The sequence below is a fragment of the Oncorhynchus mykiss genome, chromosome 9 (genome assembly GCF_057628025.1).
Source record: "Oncorhynchus mykiss isolate SJ-2025 chromosome 9, ASM5762802v1, whole genome shotgun sequence".
Taxonomy (NCBI): domain Eukaryota; kingdom Metazoa; phylum Chordata; class Actinopteri; order Salmoniformes; family Salmonidae; genus Oncorhynchus; species Oncorhynchus mykiss.
In genome coordinates, this window is record NC_143030.1 from 81649899 (window position 1) to 81677516 (window position 27618).

Consider the following 27618-nt stretch of genomic DNA (forward strand, 5'->3'; position numbering starts at 1 on the left):
CTGTCTGCCTGTCTGTCTGACTGGGGCTGGTCTGTCTCCTGTCTCCTGTCTCCTGCACCTTGCTATGTGTATTCAGTACAAAATGGTTCTGTCAAATACAACAGTTCTAGGCTAATGACCTCTGCACACTTCACACCACAGAGACTTTAGTTAAAGGTGTACTCCGCTGTCTGTGGCTCTGTATTCATCCTGAATTAACACATTACAGATTCAAGCTTTTGTTTTTGAACTTCTATAGTAAAATCACATGAATTTGCCCCTGAAGGGGGATGAAACAAGTTGTATTAAAATGTAATTTAACTGGATTTTCAATTCAGTTGGTCAAAAAAAGGTCTTACTCAGACATTAAGGAGGGGTTGAATTTCAGGAAGGAAGGAAAGAGCCTGAATAAGACACGTTGTCAAATATTTGTGAATTTGTGCCTTAAAGTGCTGTGTGGAGTGTTTTACAGGTTAGAGGTTAGGTTGGGTTAGTTAGAGGTTGGGTTAGTTAGAGGTTAGGTTGGGTTAATTAGAGGTTGGGTTAGTTAGAGGTTAGGTTGGGTTAGTTAGAGGTTAGGTTAGGTTAGGTTAGAGGTTAGGTTGGGTTAGTTAGAGGTTAGGTTAGTTAGTTAGAGGTTAGGTTGGGTTAGTTAGAGGTTAGGTTAGGTTAGTTAGAGGTTAGGTTGGGTTAGTTAGAGGTTAGGTTAGGTTAGTTAGAGGTTGGGTTAGGTTAGTTAGAGGTTAGGTTAGGTTAGTTAGAGGTTGGGTTAGTTAGAGGTTAGGTTGGGTTAGTTAGAGGTTAGGTTAGTTAGAGGTTAGGTTAGATTAGTTAGAGGTTAGGTTAGTTAGAGGTTAGGTTAGGTTAGAGGTTAGGTTAGGTTAGTTAGAGGTTAGGTTAGTTAGAGGTTAGGTTAGGTTAGAGGTTAGGTTAGGTTAGTTAGATGTTAGATTAGTTAGAGGTTAGGTTAGATTAGTTAGAGGTTAGGTTAGTTAGAGGTTTTCTATGTATGACTCACCCTTTCTCACCCTGACTAAACCGGTCTAACACGCTATCTCAGTCTGGCTGTATGTCTGACCCAAGGTGCTGGGGAGACCAGTTATCAGGGAGACCAGTTATCAGGGAGACCAGGGAGAAGGCCAGCATCCCGGAGTCGCCTCTTCACTGTTGACATTGAGACTGGTGTTTTGTGGGTACTATTTAATGAAGCTGCCAGTTGAGGACTTGTGAGGCGTCTGTTTCTCAAAACTAGACACTCTAATGTACTTGTCCTCTTGCTCAGTTGCGCACCGGGGCCTCCCACCCCTCTTTCTATTCTGGTTAGGGCCAGTTTGCTCTGTTTTGTGAAGGGAGTAGTACACAGCGTTGTACGAGATCTTCAGTTTCTTGGCAATTTCTCGCATGGAATAGCCTTCTTTCTCAGAACAAGAATAGACTGACGAGTTTCAGAAGAAAGTTATTTGTTTCTGGACATTTTGAGCCTGTAATCGAACCCACAAATGCTGATGCTCCAGATACTCAACTAGTCTAAAGAAAGCCAGTTTTATTGATTCTTTAATCAGAACAACAGTTTTCAGCTGTGCTAACAGAATTGCAAAAGGGTTTTCTAATGATCAATTAGCCTTTTAAATGATAAACTTGGATTAGCTAACACAACGTGCCATTGGAACACAGGAGTGATGGTTGCTGATAATGGGCCTCTGTACGCCTATGTAGATTACCATTAAAAATCAGCCGTTTCCAGCTACAATAGTCATTTACAACATTAACAATGTCTACACTGTATTTCTGATCAATTTGATGTGATTTTAATGGACAAAAAAAATTGCTTTTCTTTCAAAAACAAGGTAATTTCTCAGTGACTCCAAACTTTTGAACGGTAGTGTATATGTGTGTGTATATATATATATATATATATATATATATATATATATATATCCTCTACTGACCCCTGCGCTGTCTGTCTTTCAGATGGAAGATGTGATCGATGGCATCATCAGTTTTGAATCCGGTCTCAACGATGAGTTCTTTCAGTTGATGGACCCTGGTCTACAGCTAGCCAACACGGTAGGTATCCTTCTGTAATTTGATGGACTCTGGTCTACAGCTAGCCAACACGGTAGGTATCCTTCTGTAAGTTGATGGACTCTGGTCTACAGCTAGCCAACACGGTAGGTATCCTTCTGTAAGTTGATGGACTCTGGTCTACAGCTAGCCAACACGGTACGTATCCTTCTGTAAGTTGATGGACTCTGGTCTACAGCTAGCCAACACGGTAGGTATCCTTCTGTAAGTTGATGGACTCTGGACTACAGCTAGCCAACACGGTACGTATCCTTCTGTAAGTTGATGGACTCTGGTCTACAGCTAGCCAACACGGTAGGTATCCTTCTGTAAGTTGATGGACTCTGGCCTACAGCTAGCCAACACGGTACGTATCCTTCTGTAAGTTGATGGACTCTGGACTACAGCTAGCCAACACGGTACGTATCCTTCTGTAAGTTGATGGACCCTGGTCTACAGCTAGCCAACACGGTACGTATCCTTCTGTAAGTTGATGGACTCTGGCCTACAGCTAGCCAACACGGTAGGTATCCTTCTGTAAGTTGATGGACCCTGGTCTACAGCTAGCCAACACGGTACGTATCCTTCTGTAAGTTGATGGACCCTGGTCTACAGCTAGCCAACACGGTACGTATCCTTCTGTAAGTTGATGGACTCTGGCCTACAGCTAGCCAACACGGTAGGTATCCTTCTGTAAGTTGATGGACTCTGGACTACAGCTAGCCAACACGGTAGGTAGCAAAATATCATACCAACAACATATGACAATGCATTCACTCCTGGAGATGAATGAATCATCTGTTGGCCCAACTTCTTCAAGTGAAACACACATAGTAAGCCTTCTTGTAGATTGCTATCGCAGCAAGCAGTTAATAATGGAATCCTCTTCTCTCCTTCACTGAAAGTTGACCCTCGCTCTTATTGGCTTATCAACACATTGATAGCTGCATCTCTGTTTGTCTGTCATTGATTCGTTTATTTTTTTTTGGGGGGGGGGGGGGGTAGTTGAATGTCTATTCCGAGACAGTGGAATCCAGTCTGGCTGTGAGAGTAAACACACTTGTGACAGATGGCTAACAGTAGCCAGGACGGGGCTAGAGGAGCAGGCCAGGGTTACAGTAGGGCAGGGTGGGGTCAGTATGGTGCAGGAGGATAGGGAGGGGGGCTGCCTGGGTGTAGAATGCTGATAGCTTAACTGTGAAGAATGTGGAGAGAGTTGGCCAACTAAGAAGACTAAAGGTTAGCTAACGGTGGACTGGAGAGAAAGAGAGGAGAGGTGTTTTTTTTTTCTCCTCCTGAACATGTTTCCCCATTTCTCAACCGCCTGTTCTGAGAGAAAGGGGAAGCGACTGAGTGTGAGAGCAGTTTGGTTCGGCAGGAGAAAGATGAGGATACTGGTTGTTCTGCAGGAGCAGCAGCAGCATGATGATAACAAAATAAACAAGATGATTGAGGTAAACTAAATTATTGTTGTTCTGTGGAATTTGTTTGTAGTTAGATGAGATAAGAGGTTTTTTTTTTAAAGTTTGTTTGGATTTGCTTAGGTTTTACATTCTCACTGAATTGATTTTGACATTGTAGCTGTCTAAAGGGTCTATCTTAACTTGAAACTGAGATATAGACATGCTAACAACGTGGTTATTACTGTATTCTGTTAATGAAACTGAGATATAGACATCCTAACAACGTGGTTATTACTGTATTATGTTAATGAAACTGAGATATGGACATGCTAACAATGTGGTTATTACTGTATTCTGTTAATGAAACTGAGATATAGACATGCTAACAACGTGGTTATTACTGTATTCTGTTAATGAAACTGAGATATAGACATGCTAACAACGTGGTTATTACTGTATTCTGTTAATGAAACTGAGATATAGACATGCTAACAACGTGGTTATTACTGTATTCTGTTAATGAAACTGAGATATGGACATGCTAACAACGTGGTTATTACTGTATTCTGTTAATGAAACTGAGATATAGACATGCTAACAACGTGGTTATTACTGTATTATGTTAATGAAACTGAGATATAGACATGCTAACAACGTGGTTATTACTGTATTCTGTTAATGAAACTGAGATATAGACATGCTAACAACGTGGTTATTACTGTATTCTGTTAATGAAACTGAGATATAGACATGCTAACAACGTGGTTATTACTGTATTCTGTTAATGAAACTGAGATATAGACATGCTAGCAACGTGGTTATTACTGTATTCTGTTAATGAAACTGAGATATAGACATGCTAACAACGTGGTTATTACTGTATTCTGTTAATGAAACTGAGATATAGACATGCTAACAACGTGGTTATTACTGTATTCTGTTAATGAAACTGAGATATAGACATGCTAACAACATGGTTATTACTGTATTCTGTTAATGAAACTGAGATATAGACATGCTAACAACGTGGTTATTACTGTATTCTGTTAATGAAACTGAGATATAGACATGCTAGCAACGTGGTTATTACTGTATTCTGTTAATGAAACTGAGATATAGACATGCTAACAATGTGGTTATTACTGTATTTTGTTAATGAAACTGAGATATAGACATGCTAACAACGTGGTTATTACTGTATTCTGTTAATGAAACTGAGATATAGACATGCTAACAACGTGGTTATTACTGTATTCTGTTAATGAAACCGAGAAATAGACATGCTAACAACGTGGTTATTACTGTATTCTGTTAATGAAACTGAGATATAGACATGCTAACAACGTGGTTATTACTGTATTCTGTTAATGAAACTGAGATATAGACATGCTAACAACGTGGTTATTACTCTATTCTGTTAATGAAACTGAGATATAGACATGCTAGCAATGTGGTTATTACTGTATTCTGTTAATGAAACTGAGATATAGACATGCTAACAATGTGGTTGTTACTGTATTCTGTTAATGAAACTGAGATATAGACATGCTAACAACGTGGTTATTACTGTATTCTGTTAATGAAACTGAGATATAGACATGCTAACAACGTGGTTATTACTGTATTCTGATAATGAAACTGAGATATAGACATGCTAACAATGTGGTTATTACTGTATTCTGTTGATCCTGTTGTGAATAGTAAATAATGTTGGTCACATTGACAGGTGCCTGTTAAACAGTTAGCACACTCTGCACGGCGCCTGTTAAACAGTTAGCACACTCTGCACGGTGCCTGTTAAACTGTTAGCACACTCTGCACGGTGCCTGTTAAACAGTTAGCACACTCTGCACGGTGCCTGTTAAACTGTTAGCACACTCTGCGTAGCGCCTGTTAAACAGTTAGCACACTCTGCACGGTGCCTGTTAAACTGTTAGCACACTCTGCACGGTGCCTGTTAAACTTTTAGCACACTCTGCATGGTGCCTGTTAAACTGTTAGCACACTCTGCACGGTGCCTGTTAAACTGTTAGCACACTCTGCACGGTGCCTGTTAAACTGTTAGCACACTCTGCACGGTGCCTGTTAAACTGTTAGCACACTCTGCACGGTGCCTGTTAAACTGTTAGCACACTCTGCACGGTGCCTGTTAAACTGTTAGCACACTCTGCACGGTGCCTGTTAAACTGTTAGCACACTCTGCACGGTGCCTGTTAAACTGTTAGCACACTCTGCACGGTGCCTGTTAAACTGTTAGCACACTCTGCACGGTGCCTGTTAAACTGTTAGCACACTCTGCACGGTGCCTGTTAAACTGTTAGCACTCTGCACAGTGCCTGTTAAACTGTTAGCACACTCTGCACGGTGCCTGTTAAACTGTTAGCACACTCTGCGCGGAGCCTGTTAAACTGTTAGCACACTCTGCGCGGAGCCTGTTAAACTGTTAGCACTCTGCGCGGAGCCTGTTAAACTGTTAGCACACTCTGCGCGGAGCTGTTAGCACACTCTGCGCGGAGCCTGTTAAACTGTTAGCACACTCTGCGCGGAGCTGTTAGCACACTGCGCGGAGCCTGTTAAACTGTTAGCACACTCTGCGCGGAGCCTGTTAAACTGTTAGCACTCTGCGCGGAGCCTGTTAAACTGTTAGCACACTCTGCGCGGAGCTGTTAGCACACTCTGCGCGGAGCCTGTTAAACTGTTAGCACACTCTGCGCGGAGCTGTTAGCACACTGCGCGGAGCCTGTTAAACAGTTAGCACACTCTATTAAACACAGTATTAATTAAACACAGTATTTATTAAACACAGTATTTATTAAACACAGTATTTATTAAACACAGTATTTATTAAACACAGTATTTATTAAACACAGTATTTATTAAACATAGTATTTATTAAACACAGTATTTATTAAACACAGTATTTATTGAACACAGTATTTATTAAAATGACGGCTTTCTATGTTTTCTACATTGATTTATTTGAATGTTTTTCCTATGGTATGTTAATACTCTGTAAGCATGACCACAGTGGGGACAATGGGCAAAGAGGAAGGAGTTTTAAAGAAACATAGATAGATATATTTAAAGATTTGTGTCATGTCCATCCATGGAGTTCTGTTTTTTTCTATGACTCCCAAAGTATTGTTCACATTGTGAGTTGAGTTTTTAGTTTTTCCTTCTGTCTTTTCAGATTTACTGTTATTTTGTTTGTAAATTTAGTGATTTATACCGGTCAGTGGTTGCTTTCTGGTTGTGCTGTTTTGGATGAATATAATGTAGAGTATCTATTTGATTAGAGGTTGAAGCCTGTCTACTGGGCAGAGAGAGAGGTGAGAGGTCATTACCGTGTTATACCTTGGCTAGGGTTGCAAAAAAAGTCCAGTAACTTTCCCCAAAAATTCTTCTTTTTTTTTTCTTCCAGAAATCCTGGTTGGATGATTCCAGATTTCCTCTTTATTCCCTCCTGATTCCAGGAATCTATTTTCCAACCAGGATTTCTGCAGAACCAGGGGAATTTGAGGAAAGATACCAGAATTTTGCAACCCGAACCTCATCTGATATGTAGACATTAGACGGAGTCTGGAATTCACATGATCAACGTTCCAGGGAAGTTATCACTGGAGTTATGTTTTAATATGTTGAGACTTCTGACATCAAAGCACATTATGTTGTCACTGCTTTCTGCTTCTGCTTGGATGAGGGCGGAAGTAGACCGAGTACTATATTTGGGAAGTTGTTGTTGTTGTTGTTGTTGTTTACACCTTATGAGTGTTGTTACTGCCTTCTGCTTCTGCTTGGATGAGGGCGGAAGTAGACCGAGTACTACATTTGGGAAGTTGTTGATGACCTCGAAAAGCTGTTGTATCCTTGTTGTTGTTTACACCTTATGAGTGGTGTTGTTGTTGTTTACACCTTATGAGTTGCTGTTGTTGTTTACACCTTATGAGTTGCTGTTGTTGTTGTTTACACCTTATGAGTTGCTGTTGTTGTTGTTTACACCTTATGAGTGTTGTTGTTTACACCTTATGAGTTGCTGTTGTTGTTGTTGTTTACACCTTATGAGTTGCTGTTGTTGTTGTTGTTTACACCATATGAGTGTTGTTGTTGTTTACACCTTATGAGTGTTTGTTGTTGTTGTTTACACCTTATGAGTGTTGTTGTTGTTTACACCTTATGAGTGTTGTTGTTGTTTACACCTTATGAGTGTTGTTGTTGTTGTTTACACCTTATGAGTGTTGTTGTTGTTTACACCTTATGAGTGGTTGTTGTTGTTGTTTACACCTTATGAGTGTTTGTTGTTGTTGTTTACACCTTATGAGTGTTGTTGTTGTTTACACCTTATGAGTGTTGTTGTTGTTTACACCTTATGAGTGTTGTTGTTGTTGTTTACACCTTATGAGTGTTGTTGTTGTTATTTACACCTTATGAGTGTTGTTGTTGTTGTTTACACCTTATGAGTGTTGTTGTTGTTTACACCTGATGAGTGTTGTTGTTTACACCTTATGAGTGTTGTTGTTGTTGTTACCTTATGAGTGTTGTTGTTGTTTACACCTTATGAGTGTTGTTGTTGTTGTTTACACCTTATGAGTGTTGTTGTTTACACCTTATGAGTAGTGTTGTTGTTGTGTGTATGCAGCTGCCGGTGTCAGTGAACATGCTGGATGTGTTCAGCAGTGGAGGGATGGCTGCTCCTACCATCACCGTCTCCAACTCCTGTCCTGCTGACCTGCACACCATCAAGACTGAGTTAACTGGTACCGGTAAATAATTCCTCTCTCAGTCACCTTTATCCTTCAGTACCCCCTCTCGCTCATATCTCTATCTTTCTCTTGTCTGCCTGGTCTCTAAATCACACTCAATCCCTAGCTGTTTCTGAACTGTCTCTATCTCTCTATATTTCTGACCTGTGTCTCAACTTTCTGCCTGTCGATCTCTTACGCTGTCTCTCTCTCTCTTACTCTCTCTTTCTGTCTCTGTCACTCTCTTACTCTGTCTTTCTCTCTATTTCTCCCTGTCTCTCAACTTTCTGCCTGTTTATCTCTTACTCTGTCTATCTCTCTCTTACTCGGTCTATCTCTCTCTTATAGGGTCTGTCTTTCTCTCTAACTCGATCTCTCGCTCTGTATCTGTATCTCTCTCCCTCCCCCATCTTGTTCTCTCGCTCTCATTCTCTCTCTCTATTTTTCTCTCTCTTTAAAGTTCTTACTCAGCATTGCTCACCCAGACTTCCCCTGTCCAGTCAGTCAGTCACAACTAGAACTATCAGTCCTCGTCCATATGTTTCTCAATATAAACCTCTGCCTCAGCCTTAGAGCCATAGTCATGTTTCTCAATATAAACCTCTGCCTCAGCCTTAGAGCCATAGTAATGTTTCTCAATATAAACCTCTGCCTCAGCCTTAGAGCCATAGTCATGTTTCTCAATATAAAGCTCTGCCTCAGCCTTCCGCTCAGTCATTCCCTCTTCCTAGTTCATCTCTGGTAATATAGACTGAGTGTACGAAACAATAGGAACGAACACCTGCTCTTTCCATAACATCAAATCAAATCAAGCTTTATTTACACAGCACATTTCAGACAGGGAATACTTTCAGACCATGTGCTTTACAGGGGAAAAAATAAAAATAAAAACAATGAAAATAAAAAATGAAATATTTACTACACAATAAACATAAGAGGATAAAAAAGGAAAAGTAAAGTTAAAAATGTGTGTTTTAAGATCTATTTTAAATATGTCCACAGTTTCAGCCCCCTCAGGTTCTCTGGCTGGGAGCATAATAACTAAAGGCTGGGGGCATAGTAACTAAAGGCTGTCTCTCCATGCCTCTTGGTCCCCCTCAGGTTCTCTAGCAGGCTATTCCAGAGGCTGGGGGTATAGTAACTAAAGACTGGGGTAATAGTAACTAAAGGCTGGGGGCATAGTAACTAAAGGCTGGGGGCATAGTAACTAAAGGCTGGGGGCATAGTAACTAAAGGCTGGGGGCATAGTAACTAAAGACTGGGGTAATAGTAACTAAAGGCTGGGAGCATAGTAACTACAGGCTGGGAGCATAGTAACTACAGGCTGGGGGCATAGTAACTAAAGGCTGGGAGCATAGTAACTACAGGCTGGGAGCATAGTAACTACAGGCTGGGGGCATAGCAACTAAAGACTGGGGTAATAGTAACTAAAGGCTGGGAGCATAGTAACTACAGGCTGGGAGCATAGTAACTACAGGCTGGGGGCATAGTAACTAAAGGCTGGGGGCATAGTAACTAAAGGCTGGGGACATAGTAACTAAAGGCTGGGGCATAGTAACTAAAGGCTGGGGGCATAGTAACTAAAGGCTGGGGGCATAGTAACTAAAGGCTGGGGGCATAGTAACTAGAGGCTGGGAGCATAGTAACTAGAGGCTGGGAGCATAGTAACTACAGGCTGGGGGCATAGTAACTAAAGGCTGGGGGCATAGTAACTAAAGGCTGGGGGCATAGTAACTACAGGCTGGGGGCATAGTAACTAAAGGCTGGGGGCATAGTAACTAAAGGCTGGGGCATAGTAACTAAAGGCTGGGGGCATAGTAACTAAAGGCTGGGGGCATAGTAACTAGAGGCTGGGAGCATAGTAACTACAGGCTGGGGGCATAGTAACTAAAGGCTGGGGGCATAGTAACTAAAGGCTGGGGGCATAGTAACTACAGGCTGGGGGCATAGTAACTAAAGGCTGGGGGCATAGTAACTAAAGGCTGGGGGCATAGTAACTAAAGGCTGGGAGCATAGTAACTAAAGGCTGGGGGCATAGTAACTAAAGGCTGAGGTAATAGTAACTAAAGGCTGGGGGCATAGTAACTAAAGGCTGGGAGCATAGTAACTAAAGGCTGGGGGCATAGTAACTAAAGGCTGGGGGCATAGTAACTAAAGGCTGGGGGCATAGTAACTAAAGGCTGGGGGCATAGTAACTAAAGGCTGGGGACATAGTAACTAAAGGCTGGGGGCATAGTAACTAAAGGCTGGGGGCATAGTAACTAAAGGCTGGGGACATAGGAACTAAAGGCTGGGAGCATAGTAACTAAAGGCTGGGGGCATAGTAACTAAAGGCTGGGGGCATAGTAACTAAAGGCTGGGAGCATAGTAACTAAAGGCTGGGGGCATAGTAACTAAAGGCTGGGGACATAGTAACTAAAGGCTGGGGGCATAGTAACTAAAGGCTGGGGGCATAGTAACTAAAGGCTGGGGGCATAGTAACTAAAGGCTGAGGTAATAGTAACTAAAGGCTGGGGGCATAGTAACTAAAGGCTGTCTCTCCATGCCTCTTGGTCCTAGGCTTTGGGATAGTTAAAAGGCTGCCTCTCCATGCCTCTTGGTCCTAGGCTGTCTCTCCATGCCTCTTGGTCCTAGGCTGTCTCTCCATGCCTCTTGGTCCTAGGCTGTCTCTCCATGCCTCTTGGTCCTTGGCTTTGGGATAGTTAAAAGGCTGCCTCTCCATGCCTCTTGGTCCTGGGCTTTGGGATAGTTATAAGGCTCTCTCTCCATGCCTCTTGGTCTGAGGCTTTGGGATAGTTAAAAGGCTGTCTCTCCATGCCTCTTGGTCCCAGGCTTTGGGATAGTTAAAAGGCTGTCTCTCCATGCCTCTTGGTCCCAGGCTTTGGGATAGTTAAAAGGCTGTCTCTCCATGTCTATTGGTCCTAGGCTGTCTCTCCATGCCTCTTGGTCCTGGGCTTTGGGATAGGTAAAAGGCTGTCTCTCCATGCCTCTTGGTCCCGGGCTTTGGGATAGTTATAAGGCTGTCTCTCCATGCCTCCTGGTCCTAGGCTTTGGGAGAGTTAAAAGGCTGCCTCTCCATGCCTCTTGGTCCTGGGCTTTGGGATAGGTAAAAGGCTGTCTCTCCATGCCTCTTGGTCCTGGGCTTTGGGATAGTTAAAAGGCTGTCTCTCCATGCCTCTTGGTCCTGGGCTTTGGGATAGGTAAAAGGCTGTCTCTCCATGCCTCTTGGTCCTGGGCTTTGAGATTGTTAAAAGTCTGCCTCTCCATGCCTCTTGGTCCTGGGCTTTGGGATAGTTATAAGGCTGCCTCTCCATGCCTCTTGGTCCTAGGCTTTGGGAGAGTTAAAAGGCCAGAGAACCTGAGGGACCTACTGGGTACATAACTTAAAGCATGTCTGACGTGTTGGGGTGCACAATCAATTTAAAAACCAATAGAAGAATCTTTCAAATTAATGCTAAAACTCACAGGCAGGCAAGGCAGTGCAGAGAACTTAACACCAGTGTGATGTGTGCTCTCTGTCTGGTCTTGGGTCAGTACCCGTGCTGCAGCATTCTGTATGTTATGCAGTTGACCAATGGCTTTCTTGGGTAGACCAGACAAGAGAGCATTACAGTAGTCAAGCCTGCTTGTAATAAAAGCATGGATGAGTCTCTCTGTATCAGCCTGAGAGAGAAACCTTGGCACTGTTCCTCAGGTGGTAAAAAGCCTTTTCACATAATGAGAAAATGAAAAAAGTTTTTTAGAAATGATTGCAAATGTATTAAAAATAAAAACGAATACGGTATTTATGTAAGTATTCAGAGCTTTTGCTATGAGACTAGAAATTGAGCTCCGGTGCATCCTTTTTCCATAGATCATCTTTGAGATGTTTCTACAACTTGATTGGAGTCCACCTGTGGTAAATTCAATTGATTGGACATGATTTGGAAAGGCACACACCTGTCTATATAAGGTCCCACAGTTGACAGTGAATGTCAGAGAAAAAAAACGAAGCCATGAGGTCGAAGTTATTCTCCGTAGAGCTCCGAGACAGGATTGTGTCGAGGCACAGATCTGGAGAAGGGTGCCAAAACATTTCCGCAGCATTGAAGGTCCCCAAGAATACAGTGGCCTCATCATTCTTTAATGGAAGAAGTTTGGAACCACCAAGACTCTTCCTAGAAACCTGGCACCAACCCTACGGTGAAGCATGGCGGTGGCAGCATCCTGCTGTGGGGATGTTTTTCAGCGGCAGGGACTGAGAGACTAGTCAGGATCGAGGAAAGGATGAATGGAGCAAAGTACAGAGAGATCCTTGATGAAAACCTGCTCTCACGACCTCAGACTGGGGTGAAGGTTCACCTTCCAACAGGACAATGACCCTAAGCACACAGCCAAGACAATGCAGGAGTGGCTTCAGGAAAAGTCTCTAAATGTCCATGAGTGTCCCAGCCAGAGCCCTGGACTTGAATCCGATCGAGCATCTCTGGAGGGACCTGAAAATAGCTGTGCAGCGACGCTCCCCATCCACCCTGACAGAGCTTGAGGGGATCTGCAGAGAAGAATGGGAGAAACTCTCCAAATACAGGTGTGCCAAGCTTCTAGCAACATACCCAAGAAGACATGAGGCTGTAATCGCTGCCAAAGGTGCTTCAACAAAGTACTGAGTAAAGGGTCTGAATACTTATGTAAATGTGATATTTTTTTTTATTCTAAAAACCTGTTTTTACTTTGTCATTATGGGGTATTGTGTGTAGATAGATGAGGGGGGAAAAAAACAATTTAATACATTTTAGAATAAGGTTGTAACGCAACAAAAAGTCAAAGGGTCTGACTACTTTCCGGGTTGCAGTGTATAGAAATGCAGTGTATAGAAGCTGAACAGAATCAAACCTTGTGGAATGTCACGCGATATTTATCTTCTCTGAGTTAAAAAACTATTGACTGGTTCAATAGGTCCTAAATCAATTTAGAAATAGACCCGGAGAGGCCAACCCACCTCTCCAGTCTGTCCAGAAGGACATCATGGTCAGCAGTGTCGAATGCAGCGCTTAAGAGTACAAGGACAGAGAGCTGTTTTGCATCTGTGTTGGCTCTAAAGCCATTTGCCACTTTAACTAAGGCTGTCTCTGTGCTGTGGTGGGCACAAAAACCTAATTAGAATTTTTCTTAAATATAGTAGGCTCTTCAAAAATAATTTACGTGTTTGAAAACCAATTTCTCCAGGATTTTGCTTAAAAGTGGAAGGTTGGAGATTGTCAGGAAAAAATCTGAAAATTGCTATGAGCTGAAGAATCGAAATGACTTTCCTTCAGAAGGGGTTTCTCCATAGCAGTTTTTAGTGATGTGGGGAAAGTGCCTGTGAACAGGAAGAGATTAACAATAGCTTGCACTTCTTCAGATATGCAATTAAAAACTGTTTTGAAGAAGGTGGTGGGGATAGGATGGAGAAGGCAGGTAGAAGGCTTAAGTTGTGATATCCCTTTCCTGAGCATGTCTGTGTCAACCAGGGAAAATACATCCATAGAGCCATTGTGTGGTAGGCCAGTGTAACAGTATAGCTTCCGTCCCTCTCCTCGCCCCTACCTGGGCTCAAACCAGGGACTCTCTGCATATATCAACAACTGACACCCTCGAAGCATCGTTAGCCATCGCTCCACAAAAGCCACGGACCTTGCAGAGCAAAGGGGAACCACTACTTCAAGGTCTCAGAGCAAGTGACGTCACCGATTGAATCTCTATTAGCGCGCACCACCGCTATCTAAGCTAGCCATTTCACATCGGCTACACTGGAGCACATATCATCAAACTTCTCATCAGGTCTTGACTGATACCCAGCCTTGTGTTGTTTATCTTATCTCTGAAATATGCCACAAATTAATCACATGGGTTTGCGGGGGTAGGATCTACGGTGGAGAAGAGCACTCTCTAAAGACTCTGATCAATAGTGATCAAGTTAGTAAAATGAGCCCGTCTGGCATTTCTAATGGCCTTGTCAAATACGCCAAGTTGCTCTCTCAGAATATCATAATGGACCTGCAACTTTTGATCTTCCGCTCTCCCTTTTTCTGCAATTTCTCTTAAATATAAATGTTTTATTTAACTTTATTTTATTTTTATTTTTTTTATTTTTTTATATATATATATTTTTTTTAAATAATTAGCCCTTTTTCTCCCCAATTTCGTGGTATCCAATTGTTGTAGTAGCTACTATCTTGTCTCATCGCTACAACTCCCGTACGGGCTCGGGAGAGACGAAGGTTGAAAGTCATGCGTCCTCCGATACACAACCCAACCAGCCGTACTGCTTCTTAACACAGCGCTCATCCAACCTGGAGGCCAGCCGCACCAATGTGTCGGAGGAAACACCGTGCACCTGGCCACCTTGGTTAGCGCACACTGCGCCCAGCCCGCCACAGGAGTCGCTGGGCGGGAGCCAATTGATTCGTTTCCTCACTCATCCAAGGGGCTCTTCATTTGGATGTGGCCTTTTTTCAACTTTACTGGCATTGACCAGGTGTATCCGGGAAGAGGGGGGGGGGGGGGGGGGTGTTCCTAATGTTTTGTACACTCAGTATATATATAATATCACCAGTACTACACACACCGACGTGTCTATATGACTTGCATGTTTTTGTTATTTTAAAACATTCTAAACATGCATAAAGTAATGAATTAATGAATTTTTTTTATTTTTTTTTATTTCTCTTTGTATTTTATGCTTCAAGATGTCTTCCTCATTAACTTCCAATATGAAATGTATCTTCTAGTGGTGGAGGCTAAAGCTATGATGAAGGAGCGACAGAAAAAGGACAATCATAACCAGAGTGAGTATAGACTAATACTTTACTGCCAATGGGTATGTTAAATGTATTTTATTACTGTAACGGCTTTCATATAGTGAAGGAGAGTCGGACCAAACTGCAGCGTGTCGATTGCGATCCATGTTTATTTAAACACACGACTAAACACGAACACTACAAAACAATAAACGAAACGAAAACCGAAAACAGCCTATACTTGTGTCAACTAACATCAAACAAGGACATCAAGACACTCAGGACAATCACCCACGACAAACTCAAAGAATATGGCTGCCTAAATATGGTTCCCAATCAGAGACAACGATAAACACCTGCCTCTGATTGAGAACCACTCCAGACAGCCATAGACTTTGCTAGATAACCCCACTAGCTACAATCCCAATACATACACACCACAATACAAAAAACCCGATGCCACACCCTGGCCTGACCCAATACATGAAGAAAAACACAAAATACTTAGACCAGGGCGTGACAATTACGTCTAACATTTTTAACAGCACCTTGGTGATAATGTTGACATGTTACGATTCTTCTCCTAGTTGAGAGACGGAGGAGGTTCAACATCAACGATCGCATCAAGGAACTGGGAGCTCTCATCCCCAAATCTAGTGACCCGTGAGTTCCTATGGACAGAAATTAACCCTATTCTTTAGTTACCCTAACCCAAATCTAGTGACCCGTGAGTTCCTATGGACAGAAATGAACCCTAACCCTTAGTTACCCTAACCCAAATCTAGTGACCCGTGAGTTCCTATGGACAGAAATGAACCCTAACCCTTAGTTACCCTAACCCAAATCTAGTGACCCGTGAGTTCCTATGGACAGAAATTACCCCTGACCCTTAGTTATCCAAACCTAGTGACCTGTGAGTTCCTATGGACAGAAATGACTTATAGCAGATAACACATTTGCTGTTCTCAAGTGCATTATTCAATGACAGACTGTAGATTGAACAACCTATATAGATTACCTATAGGTGCTTAAACCGTTAACTGCAACGTCACTGTGCCATTCTCCTCAATGCCCCCCCCCCCCGCTACTATTCGTATTTAATCACCTCGCTGTTCCTTTCTCCTCACTGACCCCCCCCCTGCTACAACATAGTATCTAATCATGCCGCTGTTCCTTTCTCCTCACTGATCCCCCTGCTACAACATAGTATCTAATCATGCCGCTGTTCCTTTCTCCTCACTGACCCCCCCCCTGCTACAACATAGTATCTAATCATGCCGCTGTTCCTTTCTCCTCACTGATCCCCCTGCTACAACATAGTATCTAATCATGCCGCTGTTCCTTTCTCCTCACTGACCCCCCCCTGCTACAACATCGTATCTAATCATGCCGCTGTTCCTTTCTCCTCACTGACCCCCCCTGCTACAATATAGTATCTAATCATGCCGCTGTTCCTTTCTCCTCACTGACCCCCCCCTGCTACAACATCGTATCTAATCATGCCGCTGTTCCTTTCTCCTCACTGACCCCCCCTGCTACAATATAGTATCTAATCATGCCGCTGTTCCTTTCTCCTCACTGACCCCCCCCCTGCTACAACATAGTATCTAATCATGCCGCTGTTCCTTTCTCCTCACTGACCCCCCTGCTACGGAGACAGGGAGACGCGTTGGAACAAGGGCACCATCCTGAAGGCGTCTGTGGACTACATTAGGAGGCTGCAGAAGGAGCAGCAGAGAGCCAAGGAGGTGGAGACCAGACAGAGGAAACTGGAGCACAGCAACCGCAGCCTACTGCTACGTATACAGGTAACACTGACAGTAACCTACTGCTACGTATACAGGTTAGGACAATAAAGTCAAACGGGCAATCAGTATGCTGCAAGGAAGGCTGGTAGTCAATCAGTATGCTACAAGGAAGGCTGGTAGTCAATCAGTATGCTGCAAGGAAGGCTGGTAGTCAATCAGTATGCTACAAGGAAGGCTGGTAGTCAATCAGTATGCTGCAAGGAAGGCTGGTAGTCAATCAGTATGCTGCAAGGAAGGCTGGTAGGCAATCAGTATGCTACAAGGAAGGCTGGTAGTCAATCAGTATGCTGCAAGGAAGGCTGGTAGTCAATCAGTATGCTGCAAGGAAGGCTGGTAGGCAATCAGTATGCTGCAAGGAAGGCTGGTAGTCAATCAGTATGCTACAAGGAAGGCTGGTAGTCAATCAGTATGCTGCAAGGAAGGCTGGTAGTCAATCAGTATGCTGCAAGGAAGGCTGGTAGGCAATCAGTATGCTGCAAGGAAGGATGGTAGTCAATCAGTATGCTGCAAGGAAGGCTGGTAATTACTTACGTGTGATGTTGGAATGATCTTGTTTCATTGGAAGTGCTAGAAGTAAATTGCCTCAGGCGAAATCAATAATCTGTGGCGTTCCCCAGGGCAGTGTGCTAGGGCCTCTACTATTTCTACTGTACATTAATTAAGCTAGCATCTCTCCTGGCCAATAATCTGCGGAAATGTGCAACGCCAAATGCTAATCGTACTCGATAAAACTCAAACTTCCATTAAAACACACATGCAGGGTACTCAATTAAAGCTACACTCGCTGTGAATCTAGCCAACATGTCAGATTTTTAAAATGCTTTTCGGCGAAAGCATGAGAAGCTGTTATCTGATAGCATGCACCCCCCCGCAATACCGGAAAAGACGTAAACAAAAGAATTAGCGTAGCCGGCGCTACACAAAACGCAGAAATAAAATATAAAACATTCATTACCTTTGACGAGCTTCTTTGTTGGCACTCCTATATGTCCCATAAACATCACAATTGGGTCTTTTTTTCGATTAAATCCGTCCATGTATACCCAAAATTTACATTTATATAGCCCGTCTGATCCAGGAAAAAACAGCTTTCCGAAACGCAACGTCATTTTTTTAAATTAAAAAAGTTGCCGATAAACTTTGACAAAACACTTCAAACTACTTTTGTAACCCAACTTTAGGTATTTGTAAACGTTAATAATCGATCAAATTGATCACGGGGCGATCTGTATTCAATAGCAGCTACTCTTGAAATCATGGTCCAAATTGTCTCTTCCAGAAACTTCCGGTGTGTACTGGATGACAGGAAGTGCCTATTACTCATCCCACCAAGGATTCACTTCAAAGTAAATGCCAGTACTGGCGACATCGTGTGGAATATGTAGGAACTGTAAACTGACCGCTATCTATTTTCCCTTGCCATAGACAATACAGAGACTGCTGGATGGATACTTTTATTTATTTTTTGTGAAGAGGTTTTTCTTGGAATTTTGCCTGTTATTCACGTTCTGTTATAGTCACAGACATGATTTAACCCGTTTTAGAAACTTCAGAGTGTTTTCTATCCACACATACTAATCATATGCATATACTATATTCCTGGCATGAGTAGCAGGACGTTGAAATTTTACGCGATTTTTAACAAAATATTGAAAAAATGCAGGGGAGCCTTAAGGCATGAGAATCTATGCATTATCATGAGTAATGCACAGCTAAGGGCTGTTCTTAGGCATGAAGCACATTGTTTTAAAAATGGTCTCATGGACTAAACTGAAGTGTCGACCGTTGTTGTATCTCTCTACAGGAGCTAGAGATGCAGGCCTGCCTCCACGGCCTCTCCACCCCCGCCTCCTCCTCCCAGGGCTCCTCCTCCTCACACCTCAGCCTATCACAATCCCTGGACCCCAGCACGGGCGACGCCCTCTCCAAGACCCTCTTCTCCCTGAGTGGTGGCCCAGGCCTTCAGGCCACCTCCCCCTCCTTTCTGTCTCCACCACCCTCGGCCTCACCGGTTGGCCTGATGAACATGGCTTCTCCTCTGGGCTTCTCTGAGCTGGACGACCCGTCTGCCGCAGCCTTCCACTCCTCCCTGCTACCGGACATGGGTCTTGGGGACATCTTGATGGACCATGGGGGGATAGGATTGTCCCCGGTGTGGGCCCGAGAGCCCCTGCTCTCCTCCATCTCCCCAGGAGTCTCCAAGACCTCCAGCCGCAGGAGCAGCTTCAGCATGGAGGAGGACTTGTGACTTGAGTTAAAGGACCCTACCCCTTACACTGCTAGGCAAGAGCAGCTTCATGCATGGAGGAAAGCCTGTGACTGTTCTCAGTCCAAAACCAACCCCTAGACCAGCATTTCCCACACTCGGTCCTCAGGATCCCAATGGGGTGCACGTTTTGGTTTGTGCCCTAACACTACACTGATTCAAATGATCAAAGCGTTATGGTTAAATTAGTATTTCATTCCACTGTGTAGTGCCAGGGCAAAAACCAAAACGTGCTTCCTTTAGGATCCTGAGGACCGAGTTTGGGAGACCCTTCCCTAGACCCTGGCTCCTAAACCCTAGCTCCTGGACCCTAGCTCCTAGACCCTAGCTCCTAGACCCTGGCTCCTAGACCCTGGCTACTAGACCCTAGCTCCCAGACCCTGGCTCCTAGACCCTGGCTCCTAGACCCTGGCTCCTAGACCCTGGCTCCTAGACCCTAACTCCTAGACCCTAACTCCTAGACCCTGGCTCCTAGACCCTAGACCCTGGCTCCTAGACCCTGGCTCCTAGACCCTAGCTCCTAGACCCTGGCTCCTAGACCCTGGCTCCTAGACCCTGGCTCCTAGACCCTAGCTCCTAGACCCTAGCTCCTAGACCCTGGCTCCTAGACCCTGGCTCCCAGACCCTGGCTCCTAGACCCTGGCTCCTAGACCCTAACTCCTAGACCCTAGCTCCTAGACCCTAGCTCCTAGACCCTGGCTCCTAGACCGTAGCTCCTAGACCCTGGCTCCTAGACCCTAGCTCCTAGACCCTAGCTCCTAGACCCTGGCTCCTAGACCCTAGCTTCTAGACCGTAGCTCCTAGACCCTGGCTCCTAGACCCTGGCTCCTAGACCCTGGCTCCTAGACCCTAACTCCTAGATCCTAGCTCCTAGACCCTAGCTCCTAGACCCTGGCTCCTAGACCGTAGCTCCTAGACCCTGGCTCCTAGACCCTAGCTCCTAGACCCTAGCTCCTAGACCCTGGCTCCTAGACCCTAGCTTCTAGACCGTAGCTCCTAGACCCTGGCTCCTAGACCCTAGCTCCTAGACCCTATCTCCTAGTAATTGTTTAAGACACAAGGTTATTTGTAGATAAGTCAGTCTGCAATGTAGTTCATCTGGAACACGACGTAAGGCCTATCAGAGGACTGGGGTGAAGCATCCACATACTATGCATGGCCCCGTCCATCAATCACAGAGTCGTGGTCAAAGGTCTTAGTTTAGTCTAGGATTTGCAAAATTCCAGTCCCCAGGTTTTCCAAAAATCCTGGCAGTAAGGTTCCAGAATTCCTGGCAGTAAGGTTCCAGAAATCCTGGCAGAAAGGTTCCAGAAATCCTGGCAGGAAGGTTCCAGAATTCCTGGCAGTAAGGTTCCAGAAATCCTGGCAGAAAGGTTCCAGAAATCCTGGCAGTAAGGTTCCAGAATTCCTGGCAGGAAGGTTCCAGAAATCCTGGCAGTAAGGTTCCAGAAATCCTGGCAGGAAGGTTCCAGAAATCCTGGCAGGAAGGTTCCAGAAATCCTGGCAGGAAGGTTCCAGAAATCCTGGCAGAAAGGTTCCAGAAATCCTGGCAGTAAGGTTCCAGAATTCCTGGCAGGAAGGTTCCAGAAATCCTGGCAGGAAGGTTCCAGAAATCCTGGCAGGAAGGTTCCAGAAATCCTTAAAAAAGGGGTCAAAATGAATTGCAGACTATGTGAGAGTAGATGAAACATGTTAAAATAGACATTAACCTATTTTTATGTTTGTTATTTTCAGGAGTTGTCCATCCCTGGTCTTTATCATAGAAAAGGAAACAGGAGTTGGGGAATATTGTTTCAATGAAACAACAGATGGTGTGTTCAGAAAGCCACAAATATTAAATTAAAAACCATTATTTGTATGTATGTATGATGAGACCTCAGCATTTGTGAAACTCTGCAAAAAAAAAAGGGATGGCATTATATTCTGTGTTGAAACAGCAAGATGAACTGTCTGTGTATCCCGAATAGCAACCTATTCCCTACACGGTGCACATAGGGATACTACTGGAGTGCAGTATACAGGAAATACGGTGCTATTTGGGATACATGATAGTGCAGCACTTTTCATTGGTAGACATGTTGTGCAGTAGTATGCTTCTAAAGAGTCCCACAGGAAAACCGGTCTGAGCAGCCAGCCATATAGTAGACTAAACAGTTACTGTGTTTGTAGACCCAATGTTCTGTTGTCTTCAACAACAAGACAGTTAAGAGTAGACTAACCCTGAACTTCATCACTTCCTGTTCCTGGCCTGGCTGGGGTCAATTCAGTTCAGGGGTTTAAAAAAAAAACGAACAGAATGTAATGAGAATTTTTTTATTTTTTATTAATGAATTCCATTTTTTTCATTCTCTTCTTAGATATTACAGATTGAAAATGGAATTGACCCCTAACCCTACTGTCAGTCACTAAACTGCAGTAGTTTAGTTGTTATAAGCACTTATAAAGGTGTTATGAGTGCTTATTCGCCCCATGTATCTACACTACCAGTCAACAGTTTTAGAACACCTACTCATTCCAGGGTTTTTTTTATTTTTATTTTTTACAATTTTCCACATTGTAGAATAATAGTGAAGACATCAAAACTATGAAATAACACATATGTGAATCATGTAGTAATAACCCCCCCACCCCCCCCCATCCCTAAAAAAAAAACATGTTAAACAAATCAAAATATATTTTTATATTTGAGATTCTTCGAAGTAGCCACTGGTTTGCCTTGATGACAGCGTTGTTGTGTCCAAACCCTTTTGACTGGTACTGTAAACGGTGTACACATGGGACTCACATGGGACAATAATGGAATAAGAACCAGCAGGTCTGTTATGTTGAGATTTTTTTTTTTGAAGGCTGACATTCTATAGCCTGGTTCCAGGTCTGTTTGTACTGTGTAAAGTAGCAAAAACAGCACAAAACCAATCTGGGACCAGGCTAGATGTTTTAAATTTGATGTGAGGTATTTGGTATTGGTATTTATTAGCCGTTGCGAAAGCAGCAGCTCGTTTTCCTGGGATCCAGAGCTTTTTTTTTTTTTTCCAGGGACGAGGTGATAGGGTCATTTAACCTGCTAGAATGATGCATCTCACAATAACAAAAAGGGTTTCTTTCAGCTGCGACGACTGACTGCCATTCATATTATAACAGATGCTTAACACTGGTTTCAGGGTGGAATCCAGGCTAATAGCTTGTATAATGTATAATAATATGCCACGTTTCTTTGTCACCTGTGTGTGTGTGTATATATATTTTACGTATGGGTGGTCCCAGATATTGAACCAACTGCCCTGGCGTTACAAGAGCCATGCTCAACCAACCTGAGCTACAAATACACCACAGGTTTGAACACTGGCCGTGTATGGCCACGCTGACGACTTCTACATAACATGATGAGTCTGCTTTGATTTTGTAGAGGAAACAAGTTGTTTTACAAGTTGTAGATTACAATTTTTATACACCTGTAATCTGTCTCCTGTTGTAGCTGTACCTACCGATATCTGATCTAATCTGTCTCCTGTTGTAGCTGTACCTACCGATATCTGATCTAATCTGTCTCCTGTTGTAGCTGTACATACCGATATCTGATCTAATCTGTCTCCTGTTGTAGCTGTACCTACCGATATCTGATCTAATCTGTCTCCTGTTGTAGCTGTACCTACCGATATCTGATCTAATCTGTCTCCTGTTGTAGCTGTATCTACCGATATCTGATCTAATCTGTCTCCTGTTGTAGCTGTACCTACCGATATCTGATCTAATCTGTCTCCTGTTGTAGCTGTACCTACCGATATCTGATCTAATCTGTCTCCTGTTGTAGCTGTACCTACCGATATCTGATCTAATCTGTCTCCTGTTGTAGCTGTACCTACCGATATCTGATCTAATCTGTCTCCTGTTGTAGCTGTACCTACCGATATCTGATCTAATCTGTCTCCTGTTGTAGCTGTACCTACCGATATCTGATCTAATCTGTCTCCTGTTGTAGCTGTACCTACCGATATCTGATCTAATCTGTCTCCTGTTGTAGCTGTACCTACCGATATCTGATCTAATCTGTCTCCTGTTGTAGCTGTACCTACCGATATCTGATCTAATCTGTCTCCTGTTGTAGCTGTGCATACCGATATTTGATCTAATCTGTGTCCTGTTGTAGCTGTACCTACCGATATCTGATCTAATCTGTCTCCTGTTGTAGCTGTACCTACCGATATCTGATCTAATCTGTCTCCTGTTGTAGCTGTACCTACCGATATCTGATCTAATCTGTCTCCTGTTGTAGCTGTACCTACCGATATCTGATCTAATCTGTCTCCTGTTGTAGCTGTGCATACCGATATCTGATCTAATCTGTCTCCTGTTGTAGCTGTACCTACCGATATCTGATCTAATCTGTCTCCTGTTGTAGCTGTATCTACCGATATCTGATCTAATCTGTCTCCTGTTGTAGCTGTGCATACCGATATCTGATCTAATCTGTCTCCTGTTGTAGCTGTACATACCGATATCTGATCTAATCTGTCTCCTGTTGTAGCTGTACCTACCGATATCTGATCTAATCTGTCTCCACTTGTAGCTGTATCTACCGATATCTGATCTAATCTGTCTCCTGTTGTAGCTGTACCTACCGATATCTGATCTAATCTGTCTCCTGTTGTAGCTGTACATACCGATATCTGATCTAATCTGTCTCCTGTTGTAGCTGTACCTACCGATATCTGATCTAATCTGTCTCCTGTTGTAGCTGTACCTACCGATATCTGATCTAATCTGTCTCCTGTTGTAGCTGTACCTACCGATATCTGATCTAATCTGTCTCCTGTTGTAGCTGTACCTACCGATATCTGATCTAATCTGTCTCCTGTTGTAGCTGTACCTACCGATATCTGATCTAATCTGTCTCCTGTTGTAGCTGTACCTACCGATATCTGATCTAATCTGTCTCCTGTTGTAGCTGTACCTACCGATATCTGATCTAATCTGTCTCCTGTTGTAGCTGTACCTACCGATATCTGATCTAATCTGTCTCCACTTGTAGCTGTACCTACCGATATCTGATCTAATCTGTCTCCTGTTGTAGCTGTACCTACCGATATCTGATCTAATCTGTCTCCACTTGTAGCTGTACCTACCGATTAGTGATGCACCGATATTACATTTTTTGGGCCGATACCGATATCTGATATTTTCCTTGCACAAATTTTTTTAAGCATTCTTAAATAGAGCAGCAGCGTAGCCTAGTGGTTAGAGTGTTGGACTAGTAACCGGAAGGTTGCAAGTTCAAACCCCTGACAAGGTACAAATCTGTCGTTCTGCCCCTGAACAAGGCAACTGTTCCTAGACCGTCATTGAAAATAAGAATTTGTTCTTAACTGACTTGCCTAGTTAAATAAAGGTAAAAATAAAATTCTAGTACAGTTAAATAGTTAATGGACGCTGACATCTGGCATCTCAGTGAAAGAGGTGTCACTTTTTATTTATTTTTATTATTTTATTTCACCTTTTATTTAACCAGGTAGTTGAGAACAAGTTCTCATTTACAACGACGACCAGGCCAAGAATAAAGCAAAGCAGTGCGACACAAGCAACAACACAGAGTTACACATAAACAAACGCACAGTCAGTAACACAAAATAAAAATCAATGTACAATTTGTGCAAATGTAGGGAGGTATGGCAATAAATAGGCCCTAGAGGTGAAATAATTACAATTTAGCATTAACACTGGAGTGGTAGATGTGCAGATGATGATGTGCAAGTAGAAATACTGAGGTGCAAAAGAGCAAGAGGGTAAGTAATAATATGGGGATGAGGTAGTTGGGTGGGCTGTTTACAGATGGGCTACCTAGCAAAGGTACAGTGATCGGTAAGCTGCTCTGAAAGCTGATGCTTAAAGTTAGAGAGGGAGACATAAGACTCTAGCCTCAGAGAGTTTTGCAATTCGTTCCAGTCATTGGCAGCAGAGAACTGGAAGGAAAGGTGGTCAATTGAAGTGTTGGCTTTGGGGGTGACCAGTGAGATATACCTGCTGGAGCGCGTGCTATGGGTGGGTGTTGCTATGGTGACCAGTGTGCTGAGATGAGGCGGGGCTTTACCTAGCAAAGACTTATAGATGACCTGGAGCCAGTGGGTTTGGCGACGGATATGTAGTGAGGGCCAGCCAACGAGAGCATAGAGGTCACAGTGGTGGGTAGTATATGGGGCTTTGGTGATAAATGGCACTGTGATAGACTACATCTAGTGTGCTGAGTAGAGTGTTGGGGGCTATTTTTTAAATTACACCACCGAAGTCGAGGATCGGTAGGATAGTCAGTTTTACGAGTGTATGTTTGGCGGCAAGAGTGAAGGAGGCTTTGTTGCGAATAGGAAGCCGATTCTAGATTTAATTTGGGATTGGAGATGTTTAATGTGAGTCTGGAAGGAGAGTTTACAGTCTAACCAGACACCTAGGTATTTGTAATTGTCCACATATTCTAAGTCAGAACCGTCCAGAAGAGTGATGCTATTCGGGCAGACGGGTGCAGGCAGCGATCGGTTGAAGAGCATGCATTTAGTTTTACTTGCGTTTAAGAGCAGTTGGAGGCCACGGAAGGAGAGTTGTATGGCGTTGAAACTCGTTTTGAGATTAGTTAACACAGTGTCCAAAGAAGGGCCAGATGTATACAGAATGGTGTCGTCTGCGTAGAGGTGGATCAGAGAATCACCAGCAGCAAGAGCAACATCATTGATATATACAGAGAAAAGAGTCGGCCCGAGGATTGAACCCTGTGGCACCCCTATAAAGACTGCCAGAGGTCCGGACAACAGGCCCTCCGATTTGACACACTGAACTCTATCTGAGAAGTAGTCGGTGAACCAGGCGAAGCAATCATTTGAGAAACCAAGGCTGTGAGTCTGCCGATAAGAATGCAGCAATTGACAGAGTCGAAAGCCTTGGCCAGGTCAATGAAGATGGCTGCACAGTACTGTCTTTTATCGATGGCGGTTATGATATCGTTTAGGACCTTGAGCGTGGCTGAGGTGCACCCATGACCAGCTCTGAAACCAGATTGCACAGTGGAGAAGGTACGGTGGGATTCGAGATGGTCAGTGATCTGTTTATTAACTTGTCTTGCGAAGATTTTAGAAAGGCAGGGCAGGATGGATATATGTCTGTAACAGTTTGGGTCTAGGGTGTTACCCCCTTTGAAGAGGGGGATGGCCGCGGCAGCTTTCCAATATTTGGGGATCTGAGACAATACGAAAGAGAGGATGAATAGACTGGTAATAGGGGTTGCAACAATTTCAGCGGATCATTTTAGAAAGGGAGGGTACAGATTGTCTAGCCCAGCTGATTTGTAGGGATCCAGATATTGCAGCTCTTTCAGAACATCAGCTGTCTGGATTTGGGTGGCGGGGGGGGGGGGGTAGGGGTAGCCAGGTGGAAAGCATGGCCAGCCATGGAAAAATGCTTATTGAGATGTTCTATTATCGTAGATTTATCGGTGTTGATAGTGTTTCCTATCCTCAGGGCAGTGGGCAGCTGGGAGGAGGAGCTTTTATTCTCCATGGACTTTACAGTGTCCCAGAACCTTTTTGGAATTAGTGCTACAGGATACAAATGTCTGTTTGAAAAAGCTAGCCTTGGCTTTCCTAACTGACTGTGTATCTTGGTTCCTGACTTCCCTGAAAAGTTGCATATCGCGGGGGCTATTCGATGCTAATGCAGAACGCCACAGGATGTTTTTGTGCTGGTCGAGGGCAGACAAGTCTGGGGTGAACCAAGGGCAATATCTGTTCTGAGTTCTACATTTGAATGGGGCATGCTTATTTAAGAGGAAAGCACTTTTGAAGAGCAACCAGGCATCCTCTACAGACGGGATGAGGTGGATATCCTTCCAGGATACTCGGGCCAGGTCAATTAGAAAGGCCTGCTCGCTGAAGTGTTTTAGGGTGATGACAGTGATGAGTGGTGGTCATTTGACCACGGACCCATTACGGATGCAGGCAATGAGGCAGTGATCGCTGAGATCCTGGTTGCAGACAGAAGAGGTGTATTTAGAGGACATGTTGGTCAGATGTACAGTCCCTGGTTCGAATCCAGGCTGTATCACATCTGGCCGTGATTGGGAGTCCCATAGGACGGCGCAAAATTGACCCAGCGTCGTCCGGGCTGTCATTGTAAATAAGAATTTGTTCTTAACTAACTTGCCTAGTTAAATAAAGGTTGCACACATACACACAACACACTGACCAAAAAGTTATTTTGTTGGCATTTACGTATGTCCCCATTACCAGTAAAACATCATCAAAAACCTATTTAATTAATGTATTTGCTGTGCTGTTTCGTTGTTAATTTGTTCAGTTGTTTCATTCTCAACCAAGATTTCTATGGAACGCCGTTTGGGTCTTTACGTGTCAAAAAGAGATAAAACATCAAAATAACACTTTGAGTGTCAAAATAAGCTTGTTGACCAATCAGGACCTGAATATGACGGCACGTCACATAATTCATACATGTTTTAGTTATTACACATTGATTACAGCGTCACTCGTATTTCAGGGATTCATCGATACGTCTGCTATACTGATAACAAGTTCAAACAGGTGCCATTAATACAGGTAACGAGTG

The 27618-nt window shown here is 43.5% G+C and overlaps 1 protein-coding gene and 1 long non-coding RNA gene across 18 annotated transcripts in view; both read left to right on the top strand.

The window, feature by feature from the left end:
- The window catches only part of LOC110531290 (transcription factor E3), a 56734-nt gene extending 34259 nt beyond the window's left edge, over window positions 1-22475 (top strand). For 2 of the 17 annotated variants that reach the window (XM_090185554.1, XM_090185553.1), the window contains 6 exons: window positions 1951-2046; window positions 8083-8206; window positions 14935-14991; window positions 15531-15606; window positions 16583-16751; window positions 18556-22475. In XM_090185554.1, the coding sequence (XP_090041680.1) occupies window positions 1951-2046; window positions 8083-8206; window positions 14935-14991; window positions 15531-15606; window positions 16583-16751; window positions 18556-18999 (966 nt within the window). In that variant the 3' untranslated portion in view covers window positions 19000-22475. Of the gene's footprint in view, window positions 1-1950; window positions 2047-2530; window positions 2671-2726; window positions 3498-6867; window positions 8207-14934; window positions 14992-15530; window positions 15607-16582; window positions 16752-18555 lie in introns of those variants that run through there. The other 15 variants (XM_090185558.1, XM_090185557.1, XM_090185556.1 and 12 more) reach the window with 12 other exon arrangements.
- LOC149981353 (uncharacterized) overlaps window positions 1-24415 on the top strand; it is a 437375-nt gene extending 412960 nt beyond the window's left edge. Inside the window, exon 2 of the long non-coding RNA XR_016483461.1 lies at window positions 24305-24415. This is a non-coding gene — a long non-coding RNA (uncharacterized LOC149981353). The remainder of the gene's footprint in view (window positions 1-24304) is intronic.
- Window positions 24416-27618: the final 3203 nt, after the last annotated feature.